Source organism: Leopardus geoffroyi, chromosome A2 (genome assembly GCF_018350155.1).
Source record: "Leopardus geoffroyi isolate Oge1 chromosome A2, O.geoffroyi_Oge1_pat1.0, whole genome shotgun sequence".
In the NCBI taxonomy this organism is placed as follows: Eukaryota; Metazoa; Chordata; class Mammalia; order Carnivora; family Felidae; genus Leopardus; species Leopardus geoffroyi.
Genome location: NC_059331.1, coordinates 56,846,538 through 56,873,613, shown reverse-complemented (window position 1 = coordinate 56,873,613; position 27,076 = coordinate 56,846,538). Strand labels below are relative to the sequence as shown.

Sequence of the window (27,076 nt, the reverse complement as noted above, 5' to 3'; positions counted from 1 at the left end):
CCATTCTTTTTAAAAAGATTTATTTTGTAATTAATCTCTACACCCAACATGGGGTTTGAACTCACGACCCTGGATCAGCCAGACACTCCTAAAGCAGTTTTTATAGACAGCATGTTAGCTAAAAAAAAAAAAAAAAAAATTGAGTCCGAGACTTGCCAGTTGGCAAACAAGCCATTTACTGAGAGTATTGTTAGATTAAGCTTTTGAGGCTCACTTTCTTTTAAATTCTTCCTTTCTTTGGTTAGACCAGATTTAAGAGTTACACATTCTTGGTTTCTAAGGTGGCTGTCCTAAAGACTACATTCATTTTTGTAAATTCCTACTGAATTCTGAAACTTTAATAAAGTGTATTCTGAGATCGAGAGAGTGTGTGCAAAAGGGGAAGACGCACACAGAGAGAGAAAATCCCAAGCAGGCTGCGGCCTGTCAGTGCAGAGCCCAACACGGGGCTTTAACCCACGAACTGTGAGATCATGCCCTGAGCAAAAATCAAGAGTCGGACACGCAAATGACTGAGCCACCCAGAGGCGGTCCCTGAAACTTTTTATATTAATACCCTCCTTTTATCTTTTCCTATGCACACCTTACCATCCCTTTTATATATTGTCTCCAGAATTTCAGTTCTAGGTTACTATGCTTTTCTGCTCCTTTTTAGACAAGAAAACATCACTTGGTACCTTTGTCCAAACTCTTGGGTTTTCCTCCTCCCTTCTGAATTTTCTTCCGAGTGTATTTTCAAAGTCTCTGCCTAAATTCCCAGACCTTGCACACCTGACACTCTCACCTCAACTGATGTACAGTCCTAGGTTCAAGTTCTCCACCTTGTTTCCTGCTGTTGTAGAATCTGAGGTCAGTCTGGTACTTTTCCCTTCACAGGTGGCCTGCTGTCTCTTGGGGTCTCACACTTCATGAACAGTGTGTCCAGGCTTGGAAGTTTCCTGATCTATTCTGATGTTCCTGCTTTCTTAAAAGTTCCGATTCCCGTTTCCCCCTTCCTTTTGGGGCTTCTGTTATTCACACATTTTGAGTTTGGCTCCCATTCCCTAAACTCAGGCTTGCTGTCTGAGCCTGGATTCCAGTTCACGAGTTCACTCTGCGGCGTCTCACTCGCCCGCGCCCCTGATCTCAACTCTCGTGTTTTGCCCCCAATATTTGTTTCTTTTGTCTGCCGCTTTTAGGATTGCATGTATGATAAATTTTTATCCCATCCCTTCCAATAGCTTGGCTTCAGTTCAATTTGTGCCTCTGGTCTTGGATACTGGTCCTCCTCCTCAGGCATCTAGTTACTTTGGCTGAAGAGTCCAACGTTCCCTGCAGCCTCCACCCCCAGGGCAGAGAACGCCAGGCGTCCAGAAACACCGTTGACCACTGTTTTGACCTCACGTAATCTCTTTTGGTTGGAACTTCAACCTCAAACTCCAGGAAGTCATAAAAGGAAGAAGCGGTCTCCCTTAGGTCTGAGGACTTGCACTTTTATTAACGCAGACGGACTCATTCCGACCAACCCTCCCACAGGAAAAACTGGACCAAATAAATACTCAGTGCTCTGACGAAGCCATGTGTGTGCCACCACAGGGTCCTAGCTCAGATGGCCCGTCTGGCACGGTCATCTGGAAGGTGCTCCAAGGCAAGAGTTTTGTCCCTCACCCGATGACGTGTGGCCTGCCTTTGCCTTCAGTCCCTGTTGCTCTCAGCCATGAGGGTCCTACTGCCTTGACCTTTCCTTCGTGTCTGAGTCACAGATTTATTTAATCTTTCCCTTGGTTACTTTGCTTTCTCTTACAGAAACTGCTCAGAGACTAAGACACTGGGGCTTGGCCTGAAGTAGTGGTTAGTATGTGAGTCAAGGTCACCATCTTCGGTTAAGAAAAAAAGTTCCTTCAAAGCAAAAGATGGTGACTTTGCTGGAGGTGCACAGGCAAGTGAAGGCCAGGCTATGTGTGCTGCACAGTACGGAGTGCAGCTTCCTCTTGGGGCCCCGCCACCTTTCCCTGCACTGTTGTTCTCTTTCCTCACTGCTGTTTTCATTCACAAAGGGAGCTGACAAACCATCGTGGGGCTCTGGAGAGATGGGGACGCTCCCTATGTAGTCAGCACTGAAAGGTGACCACGGGCAAGGATGGTATATACCACGAAAACCTGAAGCTTCTCCCACTTCTGGCCATCTGAGCCACAAATTCTCTCCGTGGCTGGGTGCTGTGTGTTCCAGTCACGTTGACCTTACTTATACCAATCTCCTTTCTGGTCCCGAGTTCCACCCCGGACGGTGAGGCGTTGGACCTGATGGCCCTCTGGCAGTGTTCTGAGATGGAATGGCCGCCCTCGTGCTCAGGAAGTGACACCTGAACCACAGCCATGTCCCAGGGGTCCGCTTGCTTCACACAAGCTGGCAGCTGGTGTCGAGGGGCCTGTGTGCAGGTTGTGACCGGTGTCTCTTTCTTCAGAAAAATATTGCCGGGGTCTACCGGGTCGGCAAGAAGCCTCCGAAGTCTGTGGTGAAGGTGATCAGAATCGCAGCGCCTGCCAAAGACGCAGTTTATAACTACAGCATCCAGACCCTGAATTCCACACAGCTTGCCAAGAAGGAGCTGTATCGAGAGATGGCCAAGGTGAGAGGCCCAGAGAGGGAGGCAGTGGATGCTTACACTCCAGAGTAACAGCTAACCCAGTGAACCCTCTCCTCTTGTGACCGTGCTGCCTGGAGGTCAGCAGGCACTCTCCGACGTGCACAAGAGAGTCAACCAGTGAGGGGAAGGAGACGGGGGGGTCGCACCCCGGAGGGAGAGGTGTTCTGTTCCCATGCTACACGTGAATCCTCCACATGTGGGAGAGCCAAGCGATCCTCAACACATACTCCCAGGCACCTGTCTGCACACAAGTGCGGAGGCCTCGCCTTCCCTAGAGAGCTCTTGTCGCCGTCACCCCGAAGGAAAAGCCTTGGCTGAGGCTGCCAGCACATGACCTTTAGAAGAGGGCTGCTTCCATCGAGAACACCCACGCCACCCTCAGGTTCAGTTACTCTGGAGGTCTGGTTGTCAGGGACTGTCATTCTGTCCCCCCTATGCCACCGTTTCTGACACCTGCTTGAGACTGGAGGGCTAGTTGGCCCCGTCCGTGTCTGTTACCAGCCCTTCTACCCTCGTGTCTGCCCCTTGTTTCTAGGAGCCAAGGAAGAGGTTCACGTACTCCCAGAATTACCTCTCAGCCATGGTGGAGCCCCAGGACTCTGAGGAAGAGGAAAAGAAAGCCAAGAAGCAATCCCGCCAGGCCTGGCTCACAGCCAACGGATTCCAACTGACAGGTCTTCACAAAAGCACCGAAAGCGACCATCACATCAGGCTGCCGCCCGTTGGCATGGTCACAGAGCTGAACGAGGTCCACAGGGGGAGGGGGTGGGGAGTAGGGCCTCAGGCGGGGTGTGCACAGGAACCTCCCTCCTAACTTACTGTGCCGTTCTCCACGTAGGAGTGGAGGGAAAACACACCGCTCGCTAACGTGCTGGATCGAAGGAGGTGGACGTGGGACCGGCGCCACCAGGACTTTGACCTGTACGGGAAGCCACCACTTTTCTTTGAGCTGCCCCCTTCTCCAGTGCTAAAGCCCAGAATGGGTAAGAGGCCTTTGCAGGGCCGAGCCTCCCGATGCCATGGGCAGTTGGGAACTCTGCTGCTGTGCGTTTGTGGCAGGATCCATTTCGCTTTAGCTGCCCAGACTTTCTGAGAGTCAGATTTGGGTTTGGCGTTAGCGGGCTGGGTGAAAACTCAGGGGCTCTGGATTCTAATTCCAGCTGTCATGCTAACTTGCTGTGTGACGTTGGGCAAGTCACTTTACTGCTCTGGGTCTGGTTTCTTACAAAACGCAGAAGTCGGAGGATAGGTCTAAGGGCTTTCTGAGCCCCAACACACATTACCCAGGACCAGATGCCTGGCCAGCGGCTGGGGGCAGGGGCTCTGGGCACCTCTGGGACCTTCTGACTCCCTTCCTATTCCAAGATGCTGCCATCCCTCTCTGGGGGAGGGAGGGAGCCTAGGAGCATGGGTCCCTCTCACCCTGTTTATGAAGATGGGCCTCATTTAACAGAGAATCCAGACTTGTTGGTTGCCAGAGCCTTTGCTCAGGGAGAGAGAGGAGAGAGAAACTCCTCTCTGGTTTGCCAGAGAAACCTTTCTCAGAAAGCTAGACCAGATAGATAATTCCCGCAAGGCCCGAGGGCAGTGGGTAACACCTCTGAGAAACAGGAGGAAATGCTGGCAGGCTGCTGAAATTGGCCACCCTCCTGTCTGGCCCTCGCTGCCTCCCTCCGGAACAGGCTCTGGGGCTGCGTGAAGGTCTCCTGGCCTGGCCCAGCGATGCCAGGCCCCACTGCAGGCCTTCCCAAGCCACGTTTCCTGGGCGCGGTGGGTAGCCAGTGCCAGCTGACAGCAGGCCACAGACGCACACTGGGGCCTCTCCTCCCCACAATGTGTTTAAGGAAAACTCAGAAACGGCAGGTGGGAAAGGGAGATTTGAACCAGGGGCCCCAGCCTTTGAAACTCAGCTGGATGCAGAGAACCAGCTGCCTCCCGGGGCGACCATGACTCTGGGCCTACAATGAAGCCCCCTTTCCCGAGGGCTGCCCTCAGGGCGGGAGGTCTGAACAGATGCTTCCCTGGCAAAGGTGCTCCATGCAGCCTCCAGTCCTGGCACTATACTAGAAGGTTAGTACTCTCCATTTTGTACAGAATGCTTCCCTTCGAACAAAACACTAAGAACGTCAGGTTTCACTGGAAAGTCACGTCCAATGTCACAAGATTTGTAAACTTTTACCTCTTGAAGATTAGTTCCCCAAACCCTGGCGGAGTGCTCAGGCTAGCCGTCCGCGCAGACTGACTTGTACTTGAAGGGAAAGGGAAGGGCCTGGCCTTCTCCTCCCACCTCCAGGTGATGGCCAAAGAGGGCTTTCTGGAGCCCCAAACTTCTCAGGACCAGGTGAAGCCTGGAAGCGTGCCAGTGTGAGCACGCAGCGACCAAGGCATCTGGCTAACAACATCAGAAAAGAGTCTAGAGAAATGCAAAGGTCTATTAGTGTCACCTCAAGATTCCTTTTTGTCCCCCCTTCAAGAGTGAAGGCCAACTTCTATAGAGACAGGCCCCAGGCAAGAAACAGCATATGCTGTCATGCAGCCGACCATATGGTTTTCACCCATCACCCGAGAAAGCCCAGAGACAGGGACTTGGTACTCTCTGGAGCATTGTGGCCTGGGCACCTGCCCCTCAGCATTCAAGGCCTTCCTCTTCCTGCGGGGTGAACACAAAGGGAACTGGAGGCCATCACCAGAGGGGGGATCCCAGGGCTCTGAGGAAAAACGTGACCAGTGCGGCAAAGGCTGAAACAAACTACATTTCCTGGTTTTCGTTAGTTCCCAGTATATGTTTTAAGTGTATACGTTCCATGTACACAGTTGGCAGGTGGTTTCTTGGAGAACGCACAGCCCACCAGAAGAATGTGTGGTCCGGCAGAAGCAGCTCCCCAAGCCCAAAACAGGTCCCCGCAAGCCTCGTGCCACAGGCAGCGACGTCTCCCACTAAACTAGCAGAAGCCCCTCAAATCCCAGGTGTCACCAACTGCCTTCTCTCCCTTTCTTCAGCACCTGGGATCAGGTCAAGCAGCAGGGCCTGCAGGGCAAAGCCTAAAGAGGTGCCTTGAGGCCAGGAGAAGGCCCTTTTGGTATAGACTGGGAAGAAACGGTTCCACTTGTAAAAAACCCCAAGTCCTCCACCTTCTGGAGAAAGAGTTGTCCAGCGACGGGCCATGGCTTGGGGGCAGCAAGGAACACTGCCCTCTTGCTTCAGGACATCCTTTCCAGGGGGTGGGCACAGATGTAAGCTCGCTTCTCTAGGACTTGCTCGGACACTTTCTTAATCTGTTCATCTAGATTTTCTGGAGAATCTGGGAGGAAAATGAATAGATTTGTGATAACAGAAATATTCCTGGAACTTCCTTTTTTTTTTTTTCAAAGAACAGCCCACCCACTGTGAAGGGAGTCCTGAAGGTGACCCTCTTCCTCCAAACCCCCAGGAGGTGATTCTGGCTACAGGGAGAAGGAGGGAGAGGGGCTTCATCCCGCAAACCAAAGGGTTCATCCTGGTAACCCTGAAGAACCCTGGATCTTGTGGGAGCAGGGGCTGGAGAAGGACCCTTTCACCAGGCAAGCCTGCCAGAGGAGCAAGCGTGTCTCCCCCCACCGCACGTAACAGACATGCCAGCACCCAGGGCCAGGAGCTGTACACGATCACGGGCTCCTCTCCTCCGTCACTTGGCAACAGGGGTGGGCTCTGCAGGGGACACGTGACACGGAGCCTTGAGGCCAAATGACTGTGAGGGTCAGAAGAAGAATGTGAGCTGGGTGTTCCCAGACTTGGCCAAGTGGCTACAGTAGAAGAGGAGCATTCCAGACCAACAGCTGCATGAGCCAAAGCCTGGGACTTCTGCTAGAAGGCAGACTGATTTTCCCCGGAGTGCAGGGGGTGAAGGGGCAGGTAAAATGCTGCCTGCCTTTGCAAACCTTCACTAGGCAGCTGCCAGACTGGGGCTAGGCATGCTGGGCAGACACCTGTGGGGACTCTGACAGCCTTTGCTCCTGCCCGGCAGGCCAGCCCGGCTGACCCTCCGTCACTCAAGGGAGAGGTTGGTGAACAGCCAGCAGGCCCTGGGAGCCTGACAGGGGCCAGGAGCAGCTCACCATCAACAGTCACCTGGAATTAGGCCCTCCCCTCCCACCCCCAAGGCCACCCTACTTACACTTGTCCAGCTGGGACAGGGTGAAGAGATTCTGGTAATAAGCTTCGGCACAGAATATGTTGGCCAGGAGAACCTGCCAGAACCAAGGTTAAAGAGTTGACATAGAGACCTAGAGATGACATAGGGAACCCCCTTTCTGGTGTGTGAGCTTTAAGGAACTCCATCAGCCAAACTAAGCAGCTTGGCTGGGGTCAAAAGGCCTTGCTCAGGAGCCAGAGTCGTTATTCTAATTCCAGCCCTGACCCAACTAGTTAGCTAATTATGCGACACTCTGAGCCTTAGTTTCCTCTGTGGCAGGAAGGCCATCATAATCCTAGTGCCCACAGGCTATTGTGGGACAATGCACGCAGCAGGTGCTTGTTACGGCATCTGGCCCCTGGGGCAGGGTAAGGAAGGCAGCCGGAGGAGGGCACAGCTTTGGGACCCTCCTCACTCACCCACTCCTCTTCCCTCAGGTAGGAAGACAAAAGGGAGTAGCCCTGTGTCTTGAGCAGCACAGACCTCCTCCTCGGAGCTGACCGCCAGTGCGTGCCACGGCCACAACCCAGCAAACCAGCAGCCTCCTGGACCACTACCGGGCTGAGGCCTTTGACCTGCCCAGTCCCTCGCCCCCGAGACTCCTTGACTGGGTCATGCCGCTTGCTGACCCCCTCCTCCAACCACTGGCCTCATTAAAGTTCAGAGGATTAAGCGGGCAGGGAGACTTACCTCATGGTCATGGTTGGGCAGCCCCACTCGGATGGAGCGGCTGGCCCGCGACAGCACCGCCGTCATGCCGTACAGGTTGATGAGGATGTTGGCCACCCGCTTTAGGATCATCTGCTCCTCCACGATGGTCTGGGAGCACAGAGCCCAGGGTGGAGGCTCGCCGCCCACGACCTCCCTCCCTGGGCACATCTTCACCCACCTCCAGGCCTCAATTCATGCCTAACACAGCCTCTCCCTTTGGGTTGGGGGAGGCTGGCTCACCGGATGCCCGGTTTTCCCTTCTGTCTCGGTTTGGGCAGGGGTCAAGGTGAGACCAGGTCCCAGGAAACTGAGACACAGGCTGGTGCTTACTGTGCTTCATGTCACCGGGAGCAGCAACAGCCCTAGATTTGGGCTCTAAGGAGCCTCTCCCTGCCTGGAAGGCACCCACCCAAGTGGCCCCTGGCACAGCCAGCCCCACCCCATGCCTCCACGGTGACCAAGATTTCTTTCTAGGCCTGGTCCCAAAGGCAGACACTTAGACAGCCCATCTCCCTGGCTCCCAAGTCGGAGGGGGCCTGCCCTCCCCAGACCTGGCAGGGGCCCAGGTACCTTGCCAAAGCGGAGCAGTAACGTCTCCACAGTGCGGCCAAAGTAATACACATTCTCCTCGAGCTTGCTGGCGCTGTCCTAGTACGTCAGAGGAGTGTCAGAGGAGTCACTGCTCAGTGTCCCCTCCCCATGGTGCCCATCCTACCCAGACACGGCACGGCTGGGGCTCTGGGGCCCAGGCTCTGCTACCAGGCAGGGGCCGTCTTCCCCAACGCCCTGGGCACAGCCCTCTGGAAAGGGACATCCCCCAGAAGGGCACCCAGATGGGGGGTATGCCAGCTGTGCCCACTCACCGTGACACTGGGGTGCACAGCTCCCAGCTTCCCTGTCAGCCCCATGTTCACGGTTCGGCCCACGGAGTCTCGAAGCTTCTGGCTGATGGTCTCAATGACAGTGCTCACATTGCCCCGTTTAAGCTCACTGCAGAAAGCCCATGGCCCCACGAACTCAGGCCCCACTGCTGGTTTCCACTGCCCAGCAACAGGGTCCCTAGTGGCACACCAGAACTGCAGGGCACCTCTTCCCTAGGACTATCCAAAGCATTAAAGGGACCTACTCAAGACCTACGTGCCGCCCGCCCTGGCCTGGGCCTGCTGCACGCCTGTCAGAGAGCAGCTGGTCCCTCGGAGTGGAGCCACACGAGTTCTCTCCACAAGCAGCAGTCACAGCCGGCCCCCAGGTGCTCTCGGGTTAAGGAGTCTGCAAATAGTGTCAGCAACCCGTATGGGGTTCCAGCAGTGATTTCTAATTGCTCCGAGCCCATGACAGGGGTCCAGGGGAGCCATGAGGGGGAGAAGGAAGTGGTCTCCTGTTAGCCTGGGAGCCCAGCACCTGAGGGGTACCTCTCATTCCCTAGGTTCTGAGAACACAGCTCCCTTCAGTGTGGGAGGCAGGAGCTGCCAGTGGAGGCGGCCCGTGACTTCCTGAGGCAGCGGACCCTCCCGTCACTTGCAGGTGCAGGCCAAGCTCTGGAGCCCGGCTTTTAATTTCAAGGCTCCTGTCCCCTTCCCTCCCTCCAGCCAGCCTACGACTGAGCTGAGCACTGCATGGCTTCACCGGGACAGGGTGGCCTCCCTCCTCCAGATGCCCTGGGATGGGCCTCTGACGGGCAGGTGGGACCCGAGGAGCAGACAGTGGGGCTGGCACCTACTTGATCCTTGCGGTCAGGATGCGACCAGCGTGCTGCAGGCCTGTCAGGGCAATGTACATCCGGAGAATCTCGTTGGTTCCCTGTGGCCAGCAGTATGGAGGTCAGAGGCTGCCCCCTCGGGATGGCCTTGCCTGTGCTGTGCACGTGACTGGGTAGGCCACACCACTGCCCACCTGTCAGTGCTACAGAAGCTGCCGTTTTTGGAAGCGGCCTCACAAAGGGAGCAGGGCTGTGACCTGAGGGTCAGGGCAACACGCTAGCTACCACCTCCATGGGGAGGAGTTGCGGGCTGACCAGAGAACCATGGCCTCCCTAGGGACCTACCAATTCTCTATGACCAACTGCACAGGAGTCATTCCTTTCTCCAAGCCTCTGCTTCGGCTTCTTTATGAGAGAAGCCACTTTCCCCAGTGGGGAGGGATGCTGATGCCCAGGGCGCAGCAAGTGCTGTGTGGGCACCACCAGATTCCTCGGGGCAGCCTCCGACCGTGCCCGAGTACCAGGTGTCAGTACCTGCTGCTGTGCCCACGCACACCACTTACGCCCCGGGATTATCTCAGGGAGCCAGTGGGGCTGCGGGTCACACAGCCAGCGTGGGGCACTGAGCGCTACAGCCAGGCTGAGCCATGGACGGGAGACTCCCATGGGAGAGGAAGGAGAGCTTGGAGGACTGCAGGCCAAGCCATGCCCCGTCTCGCAGTCTAGACTAGAGCATTTGCTTCGCACTGAGGGGTCCGTGCCCCTCAGAACTTCCGCCCCACCCAGTCACACAGGATTGAATTCAACCAGGCCGAGGGAATGGGGCCTCGGAAGAAGCATTCCTGGGGCAGCAGGGATGTGACGCATCCCCGTGCCCTTGGGACTCGTGACTTCAGGCTGGTCATATCCTGTGTATCCACTAAGAAAGAGGACCACAGGGGCTGGGATGTGGGGAGCACGCCCTGAGGCCTTCCCCTGAGTTGGTAGCCCAGGAGCGGGGCCCCACCTGCACATGGTCTGAAGGTGGCCCTTCAGAAACCACACCAATTGCTCAGGCTCCGAGCCTGGTCCATGGGCCTGCCTCTCTTACAGCCTGCGTGCATCCTGAAATCCCATCCATCTCCACAGCCTCTGGACTCAACCTCTCTCTTCTGCTGCGGGCACCCGGCCTCTGGTCTCACCTCTGCAACCCACCCCCAATGTCAGCCCCAGGGAATCTCCCACAACAGGAATGTACCCGAGTCACTCCCTGCCCAGAAACCTCTGACGGCTTCCAGCACCTTCACAGTAACATCCAGACTCTGCTTATTGGCCACGGTCCTCCACAGCCTGGCTACTTGCCTCTCCTTCTTATCTACCTTCTGCCCCAGCTCCCCTCAACCAGGACTGTCCGCTGCTCCCACAAAGGTTTGCTTACTCTACCTAGTGCTGGCAGGCAAGGCCCTGTCTGGGCCTGGCATATTCCATCTCCTCTGCCTGGCCCAAACCACCCTCCCCTAGGCCAGGCCCAAGTTGTTTCTGCCGCCAGGGGCCCAGTGCACTTGCTTCCTGAGACTCCAGCTGCTCTAGGGGGAGGGGCACCTCAGGCCCTCACTGCACTAGTCTGGCCGTGCAGTCAGACCATGAGCTCCCCGAGAGCTGCTCGGCGGCCCCCACGTCCCCTTTCCTTACCCCACTCGGCCTCTCCCCACTCACTGAAGTCCCTCTTTAGGCTTGTGAGCCCATGGAAGGGGGCAGTAATTAGAGAGGGAGCGGTCAGGACTGGGGAAGCCCATGGAGAGGACCCTCAGCTGCCTCAATACCCAGAGAAGGAAACCCAGACCCAGAGAGAGCCCTGGAGGCAGAACCAGGCCCTCCCATGAGATCTCTGCTTGTCTCAACATAGCCAACGGAAGCGGCAGGCTCGGAAGAGGCCCTTGCTTGGCCCCTCGGCCTCCCCTCCACGCCTGGGGAAGGGGCTCCGTGAGGAGGGACAAACGAGAGCACTCAGGGTGGGTGGTGGGGGGCGGAGTGGCGGGCACTCACCTCGAAGATGAGCAGGATGCGGGCGTCACGCAGCATGCGCTCGTACGGGTAGTCCCTCATGTAGCCTGAGCCCCCGAGGATCTGCAGTGCCTCGCTCACGCACTGCCAGGCACACTCTGAGCTGAACACCTGCCACAGACCCAGGACACGTTCAGCACGGGGGCGGCAGGGCCGAGTCCCTTCCACGAGGGAGCCTTAGCCAGGGCGGGGTGACTGGCACGGGAACTGGTCTCTAGGATGAGACCAACCCTGTAGCAGCCCTGATGCAATCTCCCGGGGAGGCCTCAGGCAAGTCCTTTGCTTCCTAGACCACAATGACCAGCTCTGGCCCCCCACCCACCGTGACTCCTCCTACCTCTGAGGCTTCCTTACAGTGGAAGGGGCCACTCTACACCTTCCACAGAGGAATCTCCTGTTCTCCTCCACGAGGCCCGACCCTGCCCGCCCAGGCCCTTTCACCCACAGCTCGCCCCTCTGCACGCGAGCTGCTTGGCCCGACACCCGGCTGTGGGTGACACAAAGACACGTCTGTCCACACGTGAGCACCCGGACAGCAGAGTCACTGTCCTGCTTGGCTGGGAGCTCAGCCTCCGGGCAGGGGCTGCGTCCAGGGGCCGTCCCTGTGTCTGGCTGTCAGTGAAGGATGAGGGGGCACAGTGAATGCAAAGTGCCCGGCACAGAGACCTACTGATGATGCCTCTAAAGCGCCTCGAGACACTGCAGGGTCTCTCCTCTGAGCTCCTCTCACCACTTCTCCTGAACCAGGGATGCCTCTTTTATACTGGAGCTTAAAAAAAAAAAAAAGACACTCCTCACCGCCCCCCTCCCCAGAATGAAGGTACTGAAAACTCTAGTATTTACCCAAAAACAGGAAGGCTGAACACTCACAACAAAAGTCCTAAGAAAGCTTGGCTGCTGTTTTACACTGACGTGAAATTACATACGTGGCCTAGATTTTTCTCCATCTGCTACAGACCGGAGACAACTTGGCACAAACTGTGCTCAGGAGACACTGACCTGTCCTAGAAATGCACTCAACTGGGCACTGTTCTTTGCTGCTTCTCCTATGCTATCCTCGTCTCTCCATGTGCGTCCTAGGGCGGTACCTGGCACATGGTGGGGACACCACGGATACTGGGTCGATGATAAACTGGCCTATCGGCTAAAGAGAAGAGGAAGGTGGCAGGCAACACTGGGTCTGAAAGGCCACAGCTAAGGAGCTGTTCTTGCTCTCTCCCGGGCTGTGCGGGGATTACCTTCACCATGGCAGCCTCGATGGAGCAGTCAGGAAACCCTGGTCGGTCCAGCATCCCTGCAGTGAGGTAGGCCATACTTTCCATTACATAAGCCTTCTGAGCCATCAGGGCAAACTTTTCCTGGGGTGTTCAGAAAAAAACACAATCAAGAAACGATTTGCATGTGCTGAGACCCAGATGTGCCAGCCAGCAGAGAAGGCAATTAAGGCCAAAGCCTCGGTGCCCAAGAGAACCAAGCCCCGGTATCCCGAACAGGGAGGCAGGTTATCTTGCCGTCTTCCGAACCGCTGCATGAGAGTCCCCAGTACAGACCACGAAAGCATACGTGTAACGCCCACACGTGAAATCAACACACGCAGCACCCACAACCTTCAGTACCTGAATTAATCCAAATTCGCTGAGGTTCTTGTTGAACTGTTTCCTTGTGCAGGCATATTCAGCAGTCATTTCTGGAGAAGAGCAGAGTCATCACAAACCATTTTCTGGCTATCCTAGAATGATCTCCTAAGGCTATCATCACGTCCCTGCGAACACTCAGGCAGGAGCTATGAGAAGCAGGTCGGCTGAGACCAAACGCCCTGCAAGATGGCACTGCCCCTTCCTAGTGTATCTGGTCGGAGGAGCGGCCGTCCACTCTCCGGGTGCCTCAGCAGTGGACAGGGGCACAAGCACAGAGTTTAGAGTCGAGCCCGACCCTGGTGCTTTTCCTTACCAGATAGTAGGCCGGGCCAAGCAGCCAACATCCCTGAGCAACACTACCGGCCTCCTAGCATGGCTGCCAAGGTTATCAGAGAGGAAGGTGTAAGGCACCTAGCGAGAGCCAGGGCCCCAGAAGCACCCCGACAAGAGAAGCAGGCTCACGCCTGTCCCAGCCGTCCCTCACCAGAGCAGGAGGGCAGCCTGTTTTGTGTATAGCTGTGAACAGGCGCCCAGCTCTGAGGTCACCTGAGAGGACACGGCAGCCTCCCAGTAGTCAGCAGCAAAGGCCAGCCCCGCCCCCTGCGGTGTTCTCTGAACGTTTCATAGGCATGATCCAACCACGGTCTGGCCCCCATGATGGGTTCAGGAGGTAGACATGCACCCACATTCACACATTCCTTCTGGGCCTCGGGATCGCAAGAGTCTACATCCTTTGGAGACAGACTAACCATGAGCGCCCCCATGAAGCTCTTGCTTCCTCATGCTTCTTGAGTTTTCCTGACGGGGAAGGGGAAGCAGAGGCCCAGACGGCTTCAGGGGCCGTGGCAGCTCAGCAAAGTGAGATGAGCCCGGAGCTTGGAGTCTGACAGGGTCAGCTTTTGGCCCAGGTGAGTGGCCTCGGGCAAATGAGTGATCCTTTCTGAGTCTCAGGCTCCTCATCTATGAAATGGAGAGAAGAGCCTAAAACAAAGCCTCTCTGTCCCCACCTGGCCCTGCACTCTGAGGACTTCACAAGCACTCTACCAGCCTCCAGGTAACCCTCAGCTCTCTGCCTTTCCCTTCAGTCACTTCCACAAAGCTGACATCCTTGCCCAACAAAAATCCTACAGGGTTAAGTTCGCTGGCAAAAACTTCTAGGTTTCAGGTATGCTAATGGAAAAAACAAAGGCAACATCCTGAAACCAAGTGATAGGAGTCCCACTCCTCACCCACTGAGTCACTACAAAATGGGCATCTTGTGAGAAATAGCCCTACTGTGCTGCTCACATCTGGATGTTTGCTAAGTAGCTCTGTTCTTAGTGGTCAGAGTAGCAACCCCTCTTGACCTTTGGCAGACTACACCGGCTCCCCCCATCCTTTGTAAGTAAAACAGAGGAGTGTGAAATGGGAACATCAGCCACCTGGGCGCAGACTGACTACGACTTTTGGTCTAAACCAAAGCCCGCGTCTTAACCTGCAGCTGGGTTGTCTGTCCAGTGGCCTGGCTCAGCACCGGCCTGCTGTGAGGACGTGGCAGAGCCTCCGGGATGGAGTGGGGGCCGCAGGAGCAAGGTTGTGCCACAAAAGGCTCCTGTCCCCAACGTACCTACCGATCAGTTTCTTGAGCATCCCAGCCACAATGCTGCCCATGCTGAACCGCCCACTGTTGAGGATGTTCATGGCCACCTGCAGGGAGAGTGGGGGTGGCTCACTGGGACTGCACTGCCCAAGTGTCCTGCTCACCCCTGCTGTACTGGGAAAAGCCCAAGGGCCAGACCACAGCACTGCTTGTCTATTTTTACCAGGTTTCATGAAGACAAAAGGCAAGTTGGTACAGAATTCTGTGCCAGCATCTGGGAAAGTTAATTGTTCTGCCAATCCCCACCGGGCTGGGAGACAGTGTAGTCCCCACATGTTACTCATGTGGGGTAACTCAATCACAAACATCCTTGGAGTCACCCCCTGATAAAGGAACTGAACATTATTCCAGAACAGGACAATTCTTAGTCCTCAGAGGAGAGGAGCAGAAACTAAGACCTACCAGGTACCCCTGCAAGCTACTTGGGACTTTCCCACCACTCCTGAGAAATAGTGACCTGCCACGCCCCTACCATGCCTGTGATGCCTCAGAGGCAGGCTGGGGCTGAGGGCAGAAGGAGTCTGTGAACACCACAGTTTCCTTAAAAGCTCAACTTCAAGCGTATTACAGCTTTTGACTGAACACTTATAGAGGACTTGGATGAATAAATCATGCAGCTGAATCTGAATTTATGATTACTTGTTAACCTGAACAGGAGAATCTCAAAGCAGACTTTGTGAGGTTGGCAACAACTGCTGGGAGGGGCGAGTGCGGTTCCCACGGGAATGCGGGAACAAGGCCCAGCCCTGGGTGCTGGATGGAGGAGAGGGTGCCGTTATGCGCCACCACAGTGTGACCGACACCCAGATCCTGCCCTGCTTCCTCCTGGGCCACCTCTGGCCTCAGACTCCCTGAGTCTCGGGCCGTGGGTGTGCGCCAGTCTAGACCTGCCAGGACTATGATGAGGACGCAAACACCCCACCTTCATTCCTTCTGCCCACACAGGCTTGCGAAAGCCGGCTCACGGTTTTACGAATGAAATCCGTCTTGTGGCCTCTTCAGAGTTTATTCTTAACCTCATTAAAAAAATTGATTTTGAAGGAAAAAAAGATTTGAGACGAGGTCTCATTCCCCAGAGGACCAACGACCTAACAGATCTCACCCTTTCTCAAGAGGGGCTCCCGAGCTCAAGTGTCAATCCTACTTAACCCCGGGATCACCGCCCCCCCACCCTCCCCGCCCCAGCCCGTGCAGCCCCAGAATGCTGCAACAGCATCCCTACTGCAGACCTCTCCGTCCATAATTTCTAAGCTGCATTCTACATCGCGGACTGCCCACGAGCAAGACACATACTCCACGCTTTCAACAGCCCCTGCCCGACCGTTCACTGCCTCCATGCCTCAAAGATCTGACCATGGACAAAACCTCTGACTGTCCACAGGAAGAGGCTTACTTTTCTCCCACATCAGCCAGGCAATGTTCCCCTGGCCTTTGCTCATTTTGTGGTCTCTGGAATCACTCACTGTTTAGCGTTTAGGCTAACTGGCAAGTAATCCTACTAATAACAAAGAGAGGGCCTTGGAAATCTTTCTTTTGTATATTAAAACAATTGTTTTTTTCATCTACCACGATGGGAACAATGTGTTAATGCAGTGTGGAAAGGACTAGGGCAAGGGGCACTCCCACACGCTGCTGGTGGGTGGGCGCTGGCCCAACTCCCCACGCAGCTTGGCAGCAGGGGCCACGAACTAAAAACGTTAGTGCTCTCCGACCTGGCAAGTCTCCTGCTGGATGTTTAAACTCAGGACAAGTGTGTACAGCTACAAGCAAGGACATACACCACACAATCTGGTTCTGAGCTGGGAAGGTGTGCGAACAGTACCGCGTGCCCGATCTCAGGGACTGGGAACATCAAAGGCGCCGTCCCAAAGATATTCTGCACCGTGAAATATTAGCAACATATATTCACTGGCACGAAGACAAGACTGGAATTCTTGGTGAGCGAAAAACTACGGGCTGTATTACACAAATGGCGTTACCAAATATTTACGAGATGGATGTTCTTTAAAAAGATCAAAATCTAGGAAGATAAGCACCCAAACTGAACGATGAATATCAACTCTCTGGGAATCAACCTTCAGTAATTTCATCTTTCCCATCTACATTCTCTTACCTGTACAGAACATCCGGGATAAACATACCATCGTGTGCATACAACTGTTCCCTTTTTGTCTGCCCACCTCTAAAGTCCTCTGGTAGACATTTACCGGACAGCCTTGGGCCAGGAGCTTTGGCTAATGGCACTCATCAGATTCTTGTAACACCCAGAAAGGGAGAAAGTTACTGCTGTGATCCCCGCTTCATAGCCAAGGTGGGTGGGGCTCCCCAGGGCAAAGATGCTTGCCTGGGTCACCCATGAAATTAGGGCAGGGCAACAGTAAAGACAAATAGCCCAGTATAAAACTGCGTAAAGGAGGGGCACCTGGCTGGCTCATGTGGTGGAGAGTGCAACTCTTGACCTGAAGGTGGTGAGTCTGAGTCCCATGTTGGGTGCAGAGATTAGTATTGGTGAGGATGTGGAGAAAATGGACCTCCTTACATCGCTGCTGGCAACGTAACATGGTGCGGCCACTGGAAAACAGTCTGCAGTTCCTCAAAAAGTTAAACATATAGTCACCACGTGGCCAGCAATGTTGCTTCTAGGTATATACCTAAAAGAATTGAAAACACATTGTTCACGCAAAGACTTATACGTGCCATGTTCACAGCAGCATTATTGACAAGTCTAAAAGTGGAAACAGTGCAAATGTCCATGAGCTGATGAATGGATTAGCAAGTGTGGTGTATCCACACGATGAGTATTATTCAGCCACAGAAAGGAATGACACGTGCCACAAGGTAGGTGAACCTCGAAAACATTCTGCTGTGTGAAGAGAAGCCAGACACAAAAGATCACATATGGATTCCGCGTATGCGACGTTTAAAATAGGCAAATCCACAGAAACAGAAAAATAGCGACACCAAAGATGGTGAGAGGAGCAATGAGAAGGTATGGCATTTTTGGAGTGATAAAAATGTTCCAGAATTAGACCACGGGGATGGCTATACAACATAGTGAATATATTACATAAACATCCATGTGTACATTTGAAAACGGTAAATTTATGTTATGTGAGTCATGTCAATTAAAAACAATACTAAATCTGACTCCAAGAAAAATTAGGGCAGGGACTCAGGACCCAGGGTTGTGCATTCAGAGAACTGGAGCTTCTTCAACGCCCACTGGCCTGCTTTCTTACCCTCGCTGGAGAGAGGACTCCTAACCCTCCTCAAGGCAAACAAAGCCTTGCAGAGGAAGGAGATGGAGTTCCAACTACACACTCCCTCTTCTGGGAACCAACTCTTCTCCACTCCGATTTCCCAGTGGAGAATTATGCAGTCACCTGGCAAGTGCACTGGCCGGCCACAAACAGGGAGGGTACAGGAAACTGGGGGGCCAACAAGCTAAACCGTAAACCGCAGCCCTTACAGGGCCTGCTCTAACCACGCACCTTAAACCCGCCTCCGACTTCTCCAAGGACATTCTCGACCGGCACCTTGGTGTTTTCAAAATGGACCTCACAAGCTGAAAAAGATGAAATTGCAGGCTTTACTTGACAAATGCAAACCATTCTGCACTTGACCCATAGGCACAAATTCATTCACTCATTCACTCTCCAGCTACGACAGGACAGTACAGAAAGACAAGGGTTTTGTCCGCGTGGAGCTCATACTTTGCTAGGAACATGTTGGTGTTGTAAGTGCTACAGAGGAAATACATAGAGCATGGTGGGGATGCCTGGGTGGCTCAGTCCATTAAGCATCAGACTCTTGGTTTCAGCTTGGGTCCTGACCTCACAGTTTGGGAGTTCAAGCTCTGCATTGGGCTCTGAGCTGACAGCATACAGCCTGCTTGGGATCCTCGCTCCCTCCCCACCCCTCTCTCTGCCCCTCCTCTGCTCGTGCTCTCTCTCTAAAAAACTTTAAAAAATATTTAAAAAAAATAGAGCATGGTGACAAAATCAGAGGTTGGAGAGGAGGTGAATAATATTTTTGACAAGGGCTTACATCAGGATTTTCTAAGCTGACATTCAGCAAAGTGTGAAGGAGGAGCAAGAGCCAAAGGCGGAACAATGAAAGTGGACAGCACAGCCTTTGTAAGGTCCCTGTATCTGATGGGAGTACGGGTCCCACTTAGCTTGGATGCAGCCACACCCTACGCTGTGACTCTGTGGAAGCGGACTGCGATTCCCCGTTAGCTGTCGCCAGGGACACACAGCTGACCCAACGTGAGCCGAGGCCTTAGGTGTGAGCCAGCTTGGCCCCCAGGGGCCGTGATCTGCTGTGAGGAACACATGTCCCAACATGGCACGCACATGGCAGACAGGGAGCCAAACCACAGCCTGAAGCAGGCCGAGTGAGAGGACGGCTCGCTCTGTCAGCTCAGTGCTGGGGTGGCTTCTCACAAAGGTGACGATGGTGACGGAGGACGAGCAGACCTTGAAGTGAGGAAGCACTTGGTGTGCAGAAGCAGAAAGCCAAGGTCAAGGTGACAGAGGCAGGCAGAGAAAGGAAAAAGCATGGCAGTGGTGACGACAGAGGCAGGACAGAACAGGGGCTTTTGACCCATGTTTTCTGTAGCAGCGTGCTTTTGCACGTTGTCACATAAACACTACAACTCCCAGCGACTTAACACTGGAAGAAAGGGAGACTCGGGACAAAGAAGGTCATGGCTCAAGAGCAGCCACATAGCAGGCAAGTCAAGTGTGGGCAACTGGGCGCACTAACCTTTTATTCTACTATTCCAACAGCCTGGTTGTGAAATACAATGAAATCTCCACCTCTCTGGCCGCCGGGTCCTAGCTTACCACCTTGGCTGCGGGGCCAGGCGCTTGTCCCAGTGGCTCGAATTCCTTCACCAAGCTGCGGAGTGTGGGAAGGACTCTGCCTCCCTCTCTGACCTCAACTTGTGTCACTTACTCCACTCTTGCGGGGCCACTGCATGGTCCCAGGGGCACCACCTACCCTGAGTTCAGTGTGGACACTGCCCAAGCAGTGTGCAGGCCTGCCACCCTGCTCCCTCCCCTGTCAGGGCCCCCTTTCCCTCACCGGCACACCAAGCTCTTCACCTTGGGCCTTTGAGCGTGCTCCTTTCCCTCTGGGAACATGGCAGGAGCTAACGCTGTCCTGCCTCCGTGTGCATTAAGCATTGTACAGACGCTGTAACACCTCTTTCCCGTGTCACATTACTAGGTGGGTTCTGTTATCACCCCTTTCCTTTAGGTGAGGAAACAGAGGCACAGGAAAGTAAGCTAGCTGGTTCAAGGTCACAGAGTTTCTAGGCGGTGGAGTCCGGTTAGAGCTCAGGGCCCCTCTGACCCTTCTGAACCAGGCTGCTGTGGCAAATATTGCCAGCCAGAACACAGAGTGGCAAAGAAGCAGGTCCAGAGGTGCCGAGGGCAGCATGCTGGTCCCCACATCATGGACACCCCACGATCTAAGCTAGGATCCCCAAGAGGCAGAGTCTTGTAAGGACTCCATAGCAGCACTGGGCGGGTACAAGGGAGCGCCAGAGGAAGGAGGAGGTTCCAGGCAGGAAAGATGGGGTGTCCTGCAGTGGAGTGTTTCCTTAAGACACCTCTCTGCCTCTCTGGTGTCCGTTACACCTGCCTCACAGGACGGAGCGCTCCACGAGGCTGTGATGAGCTCCCGTGGAGATCGCCAGTGCCTGCTGTGTGGGGAGGGGCATAAATGAGCTGAAAGAATAAATTAGCTTCAAGGGCTCCTCTGAACTGCCATGAAGTTGCTGTGGTTTTTTGGTTTTGTTTTAATTTTGAGAGAGAGACAGAGAGAGAATGCATGAGCAAGGGAGGCGCAGAAAGGGGGAGAGAGAATCCCAAGGAGGTTTCTCGCTGCCAGAGCAGAGCCCAACACGGGGCTCGATCCCACAAACTGTGAAATCATGCCCTGAGTGGAGAATAAGAGTTGGATGCTTAACCGACTGGGCCACCCAGCTGCCTCTCACTGTGGCATTCTTAACGTGATTTTGCTGACATGCTTATGTGAAACCAACACCATCTTGCATTTGGATGGGGCTGAAGGGCGGCTCTCTTTCACACACACATACCGCAGGCACACACACACGTGTGCTACTTACTGTTGGAGCCACGTATGCCTAACTTATCCTCAGGTTTCCCGTTAGTGACTCCACCAAAGTCTCTCTCTACTATGAATGCTGTGATTTTGTCTTTTACTGAGCTTTCGGAATCAACAACCTGCGTCTTTGCAAACACGGTAAAAATATTGGCCAGTCCGCCATTGGTGATCCAGACCTGAGGGAAGAAAGAAAAAGGGCTTTGGAGAAAGCAAGACTGTTACGCATCACCTCTCAGCTCCATCTTGGCTACAGGATGCTCCAGGGCCTGTCGAATTTCAGGCCACAGACGTAAAGCCCTCGGCTCGGGGGAAGCCAAGCCTGCATGGGCAGAAGACAGGGGATCACCGCAATCTCCCAAGAGCAAGGATCTCCCCAAGAGGCACAAGTGGCCGTGTGTGTGTGCACATGTGCACGGAAGAGACGCCAGAGGAACCGAGACGGCTCAGGCTCTAGAACCGAGCAGCCAGGTTTCCTCAAGAAAACAGAGCAGGCGGGAAGGAGTGAGGAGAGGCAAAGAAGAAACGGGAAAAGGAGGGAGAGGGCAAGAGAGAGACTCCTCAACAAACTGCAATGTACGGAACCTAATCGGATCTGGGTTCAAACAAATTATTTGAAAAATAAGAAGGTACGAGACGACCAGAGAGTCTGGAATGCTGACCAGAGACGAAGAAATGACCAACGGGTTTTTTTAAATAGTCTTATCTGGCCGAGACACACGCTCAGACCGTAGGGATGCGACCAGAGGGGGCAATGCTGACCGAAGAGACACGGCGGGCCGTGGGAGAGTAACTGCTGAAGCTGGTGACGGCTGCATGGAGCCTCACTACACTGAACTGTTGCGTCTGTTTGAAATTTTGTGCAATCAATTAAAACACAAACACACAACACCAGCCCCAGCTACTGGAAGGCAGCTAGTTCTGCACAGGCGTGTAGGGTCTGGAGGCAGGACAGCTTGCTTCCGATCCTGGTTCCGCCACTGAGCAGACACAGGCCACTGGCAAGTCACTTCACCTCGAGCCAGTTTCTTCTTTCAAAAAGAGCAGCATCCACCCAAGAGCTGCCAGTCAAGAGCTGAGGTGTACACGCTTTAGGATCCGCGGGGTGCAGGAAGTGGTCAGTACGTGGCGGAGGCCGTGGCTGAGACCCCAAGCAGGCCGCAGAGGCCACGGAGCGCTACCTTGGAGCCATTGAGGATGTAGTACTTCTTGTCCTCGCTTAGCGTGGCCCTGGTCTTGATGGAGGCCGCGTCACTCCCACTGCAGAAACAGAAACACGTGGCTGAAGCGAGTGATGCTGGGATGAACAATGTCTCTGGGGGGCTACAAACGGACGGTTTGGTACTTTAACATGGGAGTCCGCCGACTTAAAAATAAAGGGCCAGAAAGTAAATCTATTCGGCTTTGCAGCCCGCAGGATGTCTGTCCCACCTGCTCAGCTCTGCTGCTGCGGCACGCAGGTGGCCACAGACAACCTGTAAACAAATGGCGTGCTCCAGTAAAACCCTATTTACAAAGACAGGGGCCGGCCGGCCACCCCGGCTTTATCACATCAAAGAGTGGCAGTGTCAGGGCACTCAGCCGGGTGGCTCAGTCGGTTAAGCGTCCCGCTTCAGCTCAGGTCATGATCTCACGGTTTGTGAGTTCAAGCCCTGTATCGATCTGTGCTGTCAGCACAGAGCCTGTCTGGGATTCTCTTTCTCCTTGTCTCTCTGCCCCTCTGCCCCCCTCCTCTAAAAACTAAAACAAAGACTCTGAAACAACAGGCCTAGGCTTTAAAAAAAAAAAAAAAAAGTGGCAGTGAAAACCTCCTGGGCTTAGGTTTAAACACAGGAATGTGTGCAGAGAACAGGCTCATGTGAGCTCCTGTGAGGAGTGCAGGATACCCCCTGTTCCGGATGGAGCACGGCCCAAGTAACGGACTTGTCAGCAGAAGCCCTGAGTCCTAAGCCGGCCGTGTGATCTTGGGCTGATGACACAACCCCATTGAACTAAGGTTCCTAACATGCTCAGTGGGGACGATACCACTTGCAAAGCTGCTTAGAAGCCTGAATGCTTATCCTGTGTAAGGTGTGCCGTGGACACAAAACAATTACTTGATAGGTGCCGTCAGGTATGTTATCTCCCTCGTAAGTATCCATAGGACAGAGAAATAAGGTAAAGATAAGAGAACTGGCAAGAAAAGTTGCTGAGCTGACTCTCTGGAAGATTCAGGGAGGGAAGAAAGAAAAGCCACGAGCTATGAGCCAAAATCCAGAGCCCTCATCCCAGGGTGCCCTGGAAGGTTCCCCAGAGGCTGCCGTGCAGCACCTCTTGTCAGGGGGCAGACCTGGAAGGCTCCGTCAGACAGAAGGCGGCGATGTGCTCTCCAGATGCCAGCCTGGGCAGGTATTTGGCTTTTTGTTCCTTGCTGCCGGCCAGGATGATCCCCTAAACCAAACACACACAGGCTATCAGCTGTGGGGAAAAGAAAGTGTGAAGTGTGCTTGCAGAATGTGGTCCCTTCTAGAGAAAATACTTCACACAAGAAGAAACACTCTGAGCTTAGAGCCAGCAGCCCCAGCTGAGAAATTAACAGGTGCTGATGAGTATGGGAGCCAGACTCAGGGACTGTCACCACCAGGCTGGGTGGCCTTGGGCAAGGGATGTCCCCTCTCTGAGCCTCCATGCCATCAACTCCATGCCACTGGGGATAATCCTACCCACCGGGGAGGGGTGTTGGATGATACATGGGAGTGCATAAAGAAGGTGTGCAGTCAATGTCAGAACTGTCCGACCCCTTCTCAGTCGGTGCCCTGGGGAGAAGTCCGCTCTTTCCACCAATGACCACTCGGAGCACAGGTGGGGGGTGGGGGGCCCAAGTACACTGTTCACTTGGCTCCCTTCACTTTCTCCATTGAGCAGAGACAGCCTGAGTAATGGGACTGTCACTGAGTGTGACCGTGGACCTGCCCAAAATGCTCCAAGCCCAGAGGTGAAGAAGACATGTGCACAGACAGCAAGGAGGGGAGGACATGCTCAGGCCCCTAGTGACTCAAGAGCTCAGCAGGGGAGGCTCGCTTCCAGCATGAGGTGAAGACAGGCTCCTCAGAGTATCTGATGTGGGCCTCAAAGGATGGGTCAAAGGCGATGGGGACAGGAGGATTCCAAGGGGAGGGACAGTGTGATCGAAGCACCACTGCTTGTGTGGGGACCCAGCATCAGCCAGTGTGGCCGGAGAGAGGAGGTGTACCAGGGGGTGCTGCAGGGGCCCCTCCAAGACCCGACACGGCGAGCCCAATTCACTTCTTGGTAAAAACGAGCAAGGCTCCTGCCTCAATGCCACCGTGTGACTCCAGACCAACAGAGAGCATCAGACAGAAGCCATAGACACTTGACCTTGAGGCCAATAGCCTGGTGTGCTGCTAGGGTCACGGCAATCGACCCATCCAGGCCGACGATTTCTCCCATACGCGCATACAATGTGTTGGAGAGGCCCAGGCCACCTGAAGAAAAAACAGACCAGCTTTACTTATGGTCCAGCTCCAAATTCCTCCCACTGAAGGCAAAGACCCTGACTGTTTTATCTGCTTGTAAAGTAATACCAGATCACTATTTTAAGAAGTCATACTTACAGAAAGGTAGGAAGAAAATAAAAATTACCCATAAACTTACCAGAGCATTTTTGTGTACCTCCTTTCAGATTTTTTTTAGGTATATAAGCATATATTTTTATCATAAAAACATAACATTTAATACAAAAAGAGTACCTTCACATGCGTTAAACCATTTAAAATGTTGTGAATATCTTCTGTCACAGACCTAGATCTTTATAAACAAGACAGCTGTCCAGCATCCCACTCCTGGTATCCAGTGGACTCCAGGGCTGGCCTCTCTGCCTCAGTACTACTGACATTTTGGGATGGATCATTCTTTGCTGTGGGGGACTGTTCAAAGTACCACAGGATGTTTAGCAGCAACCTTGGCCTCCACCCATGAGATGCCAATAGCTCCCCCTCTCCCAGTTTTGACAACCAAAGACATCTCTAGACATTGCCAAACATTCCCTGGGGGGTGGGGGGGGGTAGTAATTCACCCTGGATGGAAGTTTTCTAGGAAGAAGACAAAGATTTAAAAAAATAACTCCATTGAACTCATGTATTTTGCATTTCCTCTTCAACCTCGAGGAGGCTGGGTGGCCTATGTGCATCTTAAAAGTGACAAACTGGGGCCCAGGGTCATGTGGCCAACACGCAGCATAGCTGGGCCCTGAGTTCGGGTGGGGTCCTGGCCCTGGAGCCCCCTGCACGGCCCAAATGCGGAAGGTGCACATAAAGGGGAGGGCAGCCCCGCCTGACGTGCAGTCCCCTGGGATCAGTACCCAGGGAAGGCCGGGGCTCCACGGTATCCCATCCCCACGCCCCCTACTCCATCTGTGCCTCAGTTGCAAATAAAAGTTTTGGTCTTACTCATTTCATATACTGAGGGAGTCAGTACTGTTTGTTTAAAAGAAAATGGCTGGTGGGGGGCGGGGGGGGGGCCACTGGAGTGCCTCAGTCAGTTAAGCATCCAACTTTGGCTCAGGTCATGATCTCACAGTTTGTGAGTTCGAGCCCTGCGTCGGGCTCTGTGCTGACAGCTGACAGCCTGGAGGCTGCTTCGGATTCTGATTCTGTGTCCCCTTCTCTCTGTAACCAGCCCCCCATTTGTGCCTCTCTCAAAAATAAATACATAATGTAAAAAAAAAAATTCTGATGCTTTTCCCCTGATGTAAGTATCACTACAATTGTGGGGGAACGCAATCACATGGAGACAGATGACGGGTAGGCGGAGACGGCTGGCTGGGGAGGGGCTGAGACAGGAAACGGTCACACACTGGGCAGCACACAGGGGCCTGGGGGAGAAAATCCAGGCTCGGTTGGCAAAAGGGCCCCGTTTTCCAGGATGGTGGTTTCCAGTCAGTCTTTAGAATACTCCAGACTGGGAATGTTTCCCTCAAAAATTTGGGGCCCACACATAAGGTTGTGCTTGTCTTAAAATTCCCAAGAAAGGATACAAAAGAGAAAGAAAAAAGAAAAGAGAAAAGGCCCAAACTCGTCACAGGCAAGAACGAACACTTTCACACCAGCGAACAGCACGTAAACCAAAACGAGGGGTGCAGAGTTGTCCAACCTCATGCCAACACACACCCCCGCCCATACGTGCTGGCACAGAACACACACGCACAGGTGAAGTCACATCCCAAACGGACACAAAGTGTCTGCAGAAAAAACGAAGTCCTTTTCACCAAGCAAGAGGGAATTTAAAAATGCTTCTGAAGGGGAAATATATACTATTACTAACCTGCGTAGGTTTAGAGGCTTTCTTCCCCACTTATGCTTTCTCCAAGCGGCTCGTTGGTAGGCTGGTAGGTAGGTAGGTATGTATTTATAGCTGATGACAGACCCACTTTAGCTCTCTGGCTCTGCCTGCACCTTCGTTCCGCTCTAGTATTTACCAAGGACCACACACCACGGGGGACAGTGTCCCTTGTGAGCTCGGACATGGACAAGCCTCCCAAGTCTGGGCAGAGCTCAGTCTCCCCCCACCGCACACAGAGGCTACAGGTTTTGGCAAGGAAACCCAGGACATGTCGCGTCCTCTGCAGCCGTGCATGCTGCCATGCCCTGCCACAGGGGATGCAGCATCACTGATGGCTTCGTGGCCTCTGCAGGGGGCTGTTTTTACACATTGAGGGATGTGAGGAGAGCTATTTCATAAAGGACAAATGACAACTGTTTAATCCCTTAATATGCTGCAATAAACACACATGTAAACTCACGGTTTGTGAGTGCAAGCCCTGTACTGGGCTCTGTGCTGTCAGGGCAGAGCCTGCTTCAGATCCTCTGTCTCCCTCTCTCTCTGTTCCTCTACTGCGCGTGCATGCTCTCACTCCCCAAAATAAACAAACGTTAAAAAAAAATATGCCTCAGAATCGGGGCGCCCGGGCGGCTCAGTTGGTTGGGTGTCTGACTCTTGGCTTCAGTTCAAGTCATGATCTCGGGGTTCATGAGTTCAAGCCCTGTGTCAGGCTCTGCACTAACAGGGCAAAGCCTGATTTGAATTCTCTCTCTCTCCCCATCTTTCTCTGCCCTCCCCCAAAATAAGTAAACTTAAAACACACACACACACACACACACACACACACACACACACCAGAATCAATCCAGCATTGCACTCCATTACACCTAGGTGGTCCTAAATGTTCACATTTGGTCTCAGACTGGACCAGCTCCAGACTGGGTACCAGTGGGAACTTATTCTGTAGACACTGAGGCCCCCCAGGGGTGCCTGGCTACAGAGGTGGGAGAGGAACAACACAGGCCTAACTGTAACTTCTGGAGATAAACCAGGTAGGGAGACAAAATATCGAGAAAAGCTCCTGACTTCTGTGTCTT

At 53.8% G+C, this 27,076-nt stretch overlaps 2 protein-coding genes across 4 annotated transcripts in view; one reads left to right on the top strand and one right to left on the bottom strand.

Annotated features, from left to right (window-relative positions):
• The window catches only part of CFAP92 (cilia and flagella associated protein 92 (putative)), a 79,767-nt gene extending 72,421 nt beyond the window's left edge, over positions 1–7,346 (top strand). For both annotated transcript variants that reach the window (XM_045493976.1, XM_045493977.1), the window contains 4 exons: positions 2,445–2,609; positions 3,163–3,375; positions 3,466–3,607; positions 7,234–7,346. In XM_045493976.1, the coding sequence (XP_045349932.1) occupies positions 2,445–2,609; positions 3,163–3,375; positions 3,466–3,607; positions 7,234–7,271 (558 nt within the window). In that variant the 3' untranslated portion in view covers positions 7,272–7,346. The remainder of the gene's footprint in view (positions 1–2,444; positions 2,610–3,162; positions 3,376–3,465; positions 3,608–7,233) is intronic.
• The window catches only part of ACAD9 (acyl-CoA dehydrogenase family member 9), a 48,074-nt gene continuing 26,039 nt past the window's right edge, over positions 5,042–27,076 (bottom strand). For both annotated transcript variants that reach the window (XM_045493980.1, XM_045493981.1), the window contains 15 exons: positions 24,039–24,145; positions 22,990–23,090; positions 21,842–21,920; positions 20,665–20,839; positions 18,020–18,093; positions 14,500–14,575; positions 12,869–12,939; positions 12,491–12,610; positions 11,235–11,363; positions 9,231–9,310; positions 8,374–8,500; positions 8,081–8,158; positions 7,490–7,618; positions 6,782–6,854; positions 5,042–5,929 (listed from right to left, as the gene is read on the bottom strand). In XM_045493980.1, the coding sequence (XP_045349936.1) occupies positions 5,829–5,929; positions 6,782–6,854; positions 7,490–7,618; positions 8,081–8,158; positions 8,374–8,500; positions 9,231–9,310; positions 11,235–11,363; positions 12,491–12,610; positions 12,869–12,939; positions 14,500–14,575; positions 18,020–18,093; positions 20,665–20,839; positions 21,842–21,920; positions 22,990–23,090; positions 24,039–24,145 (1,520 nt within the window). In that variant the 3' untranslated portion in view covers positions 5,042–5,828. The remainder of the gene's footprint in view (positions 5,930–6,781; positions 6,855–7,489; positions 7,619–8,080; positions 8,159–8,373; positions 8,501–9,230; positions 9,311–11,234; positions 11,364–12,490; positions 12,611–12,868; positions 12,940–14,499; positions 14,576–18,019; positions 18,094–20,664; positions 20,840–21,841; positions 21,921–22,989; positions 23,091–24,038; positions 24,146–27,076) is intronic.